Source organism: Galendromus occidentalis, unplaced genomic scaffold (genome assembly GCF_000255335.2).
Source record: "Galendromus occidentalis unplaced genomic scaffold, Mocc_1.1 scf7180000077500, whole genome shotgun sequence".
Lineage (NCBI taxonomy): Eukaryota > Metazoa > Arthropoda > Arachnida > Mesostigmata > Phytoseiidae > Galendromus > Galendromus occidentalis.
This window is the reverse complement of record NW_003805488.1, coordinates 838,915-842,449: the sequence shown is the minus strand read 5'-3', so window position 1 is coordinate 842,449 and position 3,535 is coordinate 838,915. Positions and strand designations below refer to the sequence as shown.

Sequence of the window (3,535 nt, the reverse complement as noted above, 5' to 3'; positions counted from 1 at the left end):
ACCGCGGAGTCCCGAGAGCATAGTTCGGCGCACGAAGTCCATAATGTTGATTTTGTTCTTGTCGCTCATTCCGTTTGGGAGTCTCCTCACTCTGTGAGAAGCATGCTCCGGAAAATTGCTACTCCCCATCTCCCCTCTCTCTCGGAAAATCCTTGCTCGCTCGAGACCCTATCACAAACACACCCAATTGTGCTTACAAATCTCTCTGGGTGGGACTCGAGAGTTCTCGCGGGGCAGCTGCTCGGAGGCTCTTTGTCCCGGTGGAACAAAGCGCTGGAAATTACTCATTACCGACCGGAAACGTTTCTATCCGGCATCTTCGACTTCCTGGTGCGAGCATTCCTGCTGGGTGATCGCTGCGCTTGGGTCTGGAACTCGAGCGTCAAGGCACGATGAATCAGGTGCCTCTCTCATCGCAGAATTCAAGTCACTCTCTGGTATTCGAGGACGTATCCGCGTCGCGAATCACAGCGAACGTTCAGACACGTCGCGTCCTTCCCTGGTAACATTCAGGAAGCAGTGCGTGAACGTGCGCGAATTGAACGACGCGCGGCTACCGGTAAATATCTTAGAGCTCGGCGATTCCAAGTCGTGACCAGTGTGGCGAACTGAGAGCCTCACCAGAGGTAGGTTATTTCCTCGAATTTATTCCGTTCGTCTCGGATAAGCGAGCGATTCTCGGATTTTCGAGGGTCTCTGGATATTAGAATGCTGGAGATCCCATCATAAAAAATTGTCGCCTCAACCCCGCCGAGATCCGATCAAGATCGCCTGACTTTGCAATATCCTCTTATCGGCGGTTCGGTGCTAGAACTCTGTTCCTGAAGTCTGGCGGCGATATCGATCGAGTACTAATCTGAGTGGGGAAGGGCTGGGGTCCGAACTTGATATTTTAGCCGATTTGTATCCGGGGAGCTCCGCGGAAGAGAACATGAGCTCGGGCCGTCAATCAGTCTAACAATCGAATCCGCGAACGATCCAATGACGGATGATTATAGATTATATTGTTTCGACCTCTCGCCGCGCTTCCGGTCGAGCGATTCCAAAGTTCAGGGGCCCTCGGTACGTGGAGTGTTTTCCTCTCTTTGCAGGCTCCCGCTCTTGAACAATGAGACCCCTATCGGAAAACGCCTACGGAGGCATCCAACTAGAGCCCTGTCAGGTTTGCAATCAAGCGAAGGAGAGGTTCTATTTGTGCAACCAGAGCCACAGCACATGCATCGACTGTGGAGCAGCCAGGAAGGAAGCCAGTGTTTCCCAGGGAGCGGTTTTGCGGCCGTCTCCCGCCAAGAAACAAGTATCCTTCTCGCTCCCGCTGAGTCCAGATTCGCCTTCTACGACTCCACCGCGCTCTGGCCAGAAAAGCTTGTCTCCGTCATCGGCTTCGTCCGCTCCTAGCTTAAGTCCAAGTACCGATTGTGACTCCCCGCATCCTTCTCCGCGTCGAGCGCGGCCTCCATCCAATGATCCGCCATCGATTTTCTCCTTTAGATCCCCAATCAAATCTCTAGTCACAGTTCCGAGAGCCGAAAAACCACAGCCGAAAGCTTTCCAACCCGAGCCCCCGGAGCATGCCGTTGATGAGACGTACTTTTCCATGAGCGCCCGGAAATCGCTGAATCCACCCAAAATTGTTGAAGAGCTTGTAAAGGATGACCTCAAAATATTCTGCCAGGCCTGCGACGCTGTCGTGGAGGTAACTCTCGTTGCCTTGCCATTGAACTTCGTGAAGTCTATACTCTCGCAAAAGACGGACTCGTCGAAACAACATCAAGCTAACGTTGGAGCTGAAGTTGAGGCCGAGGACGAATCTGAGGATGAGGGCGACGCATGTTACGAAGGTGAAGTCGAAGTCCTCATCAAAGACAAAGTCGGAGAAGAAAATGAGGGTGAATCTGGGGCCGAGGTCGTCGTTGGGGACGAGGCCGGCTCCGATGACGCATGTGAGGCTGGGACTGAAGAGTCGGGGCATGTAGGAGAAGATTACGATGACGCGTCTTCCATCGTGCCCATGACGAGCGTCGAGGTGTTCGACCACGGAACTCTGAGGAAAGATGTGGATTGGCTACGACACGGACTCGCAACCGCCTGCTCTGAGCTCATGACCACCAGGGAGACACTCGAGGACGTTATCAGCACAACCGAGAAGCTCGAGATGGATGTCGACATGTTGAGAGGCGGTGTCAACTACGTTTATTTCAATTTCGATAATGTTCTACGGCAGAAAGAAGTTCGCATAGAGGAGAGAATTTGCGGGATTCCATTCGTCCTGATGGTGCGTATGCGCCAGGTCGGCAGAGTTCCTCATCTGGGCTTCTTCATCGGACTCGAAAAGTACGAAGGTCGTGCTCACAGTCCTCTGAAAAAAATCATCGTCTTCCGCGCCCACAATGCCTACGGGAAAGTCATCGAGAAACACTCTTTCGAAACATTCGAGAAGGGTCAGCCCGTTCACCCTTGTTTTGATTTGTCGAGGAAGTCTCCTGATAGTAGCCTGTGGGGCTACGCGAATTTCCTCAAGAGAGATCGCATAGTGAAGCCCGATATGCTCAAAGAAGGACGTTTGTGTCTCTCGCTCCAAATCAAACCCTTGCCTTGAACCAACATGAAGTTCTTCGATAGCATTCTTGTCTGTTGCGAGCTAGGGGAATGTTTTTGGATTCCGCTCCGCTCATTCTTATCCCTTTTACTGTTTTGGACACGAACACTATTCATTTCCCCGTGGCTCCCTGAACACCATCTAATCAAGTTGTTCGAGAGCCGACATTGACTAATTTGTTTACTCGGAGACTTCCCCAATCACAATAAACATGTTTACTTTAAGAACAGCCAGTGAGTTTTCCGTGGAAGGGTCTTTCACTCCGAGCTCACAACCATCATTCTCCTTCCCGTTCCTGGAACCTCAGGAACAAATACTACATACATCACAACAATTGCAGGATCGCACACACTTAGAGACCTGCCTTGGCGATAGGGCCTGATGGTGAAGTTCGTCGGGGGCGACTCTGTTCTTCCGATCGAGGGCGGGTATCGCAGAGCTCGTTGTCTGCTCTCTCCTGAATTCTCGACGATGAAGCGCTGGAAAGAACCATCTGAAATATTTCATCGAGCACGTCGCTGCCATCAGTGTGGGAATTCCACGAAGCTCATTCCCATTAAAGTTTGAGGACCGCTTGAGATCACGAACAGAAAGTGCGGTAAATCCGATCAGAGCTAATCCCCTCTCGTCGCAAAGAATCCCCGAGCGCTGACCATTGCTTGAAAATGGCAACTCATCCGTTTCCAGAGACCGATGGGCAAGAGGCAAGTGGAGATCCAGTAATTTGCCCTTCGATGCTTGAAGTTCGGAATCTCGGAGTTCTTCTAACGCAACGGTTCTTCTAACGCGTAATCCCGGATCCTGATTTCAATTTCCGGGGGCGAATTCTGGGACATTCTTCTCCAGAAGTCCGCTCCTGCGCTTCTCTGAAACGTCCATTCGGCTTCCATCCTCAATAGTCGGCGGAATCCATCACTCCAAAGGGTTGAGCGTTCG

At 51.7% G+C, this 3,535-nt stretch overlaps 1 protein-coding gene across 1 annotated transcript; it reads left to right on the top strand.

Annotated features, from left to right (window-relative positions):
- Window positions 1–527: 527 nt before the first annotated feature.
- Window positions 528–2,828, top strand: LOC100897354 (uncharacterized). The gene is made up of 2 exons (XM_003746688.1): window positions 528–626; window positions 1,092–2,828. The coding sequence occupies exon 2, from the start codon at window positions 1,109–1,111 to the stop codon at window positions 2,597–2,599; it is 1,491 nt and encodes a 496-aa protein (XP_003746736.1). The 5' UTR covers window positions 528–626; window positions 1,092–1,108; the 3' UTR covers window positions 2,600–2,828.
- The last annotated feature ends 707 nt before the right edge of the window (window positions 2,829–3,535 follow it).

Coding starts and splice junctions, on each gene's coding strand:
- LOC100897354 (XM_003746688.1), top strand. CDS start 1,109: ATGAGACCCCTATCGGAAAACGCCTACGGAGGCATCCAACTAGAGCCC.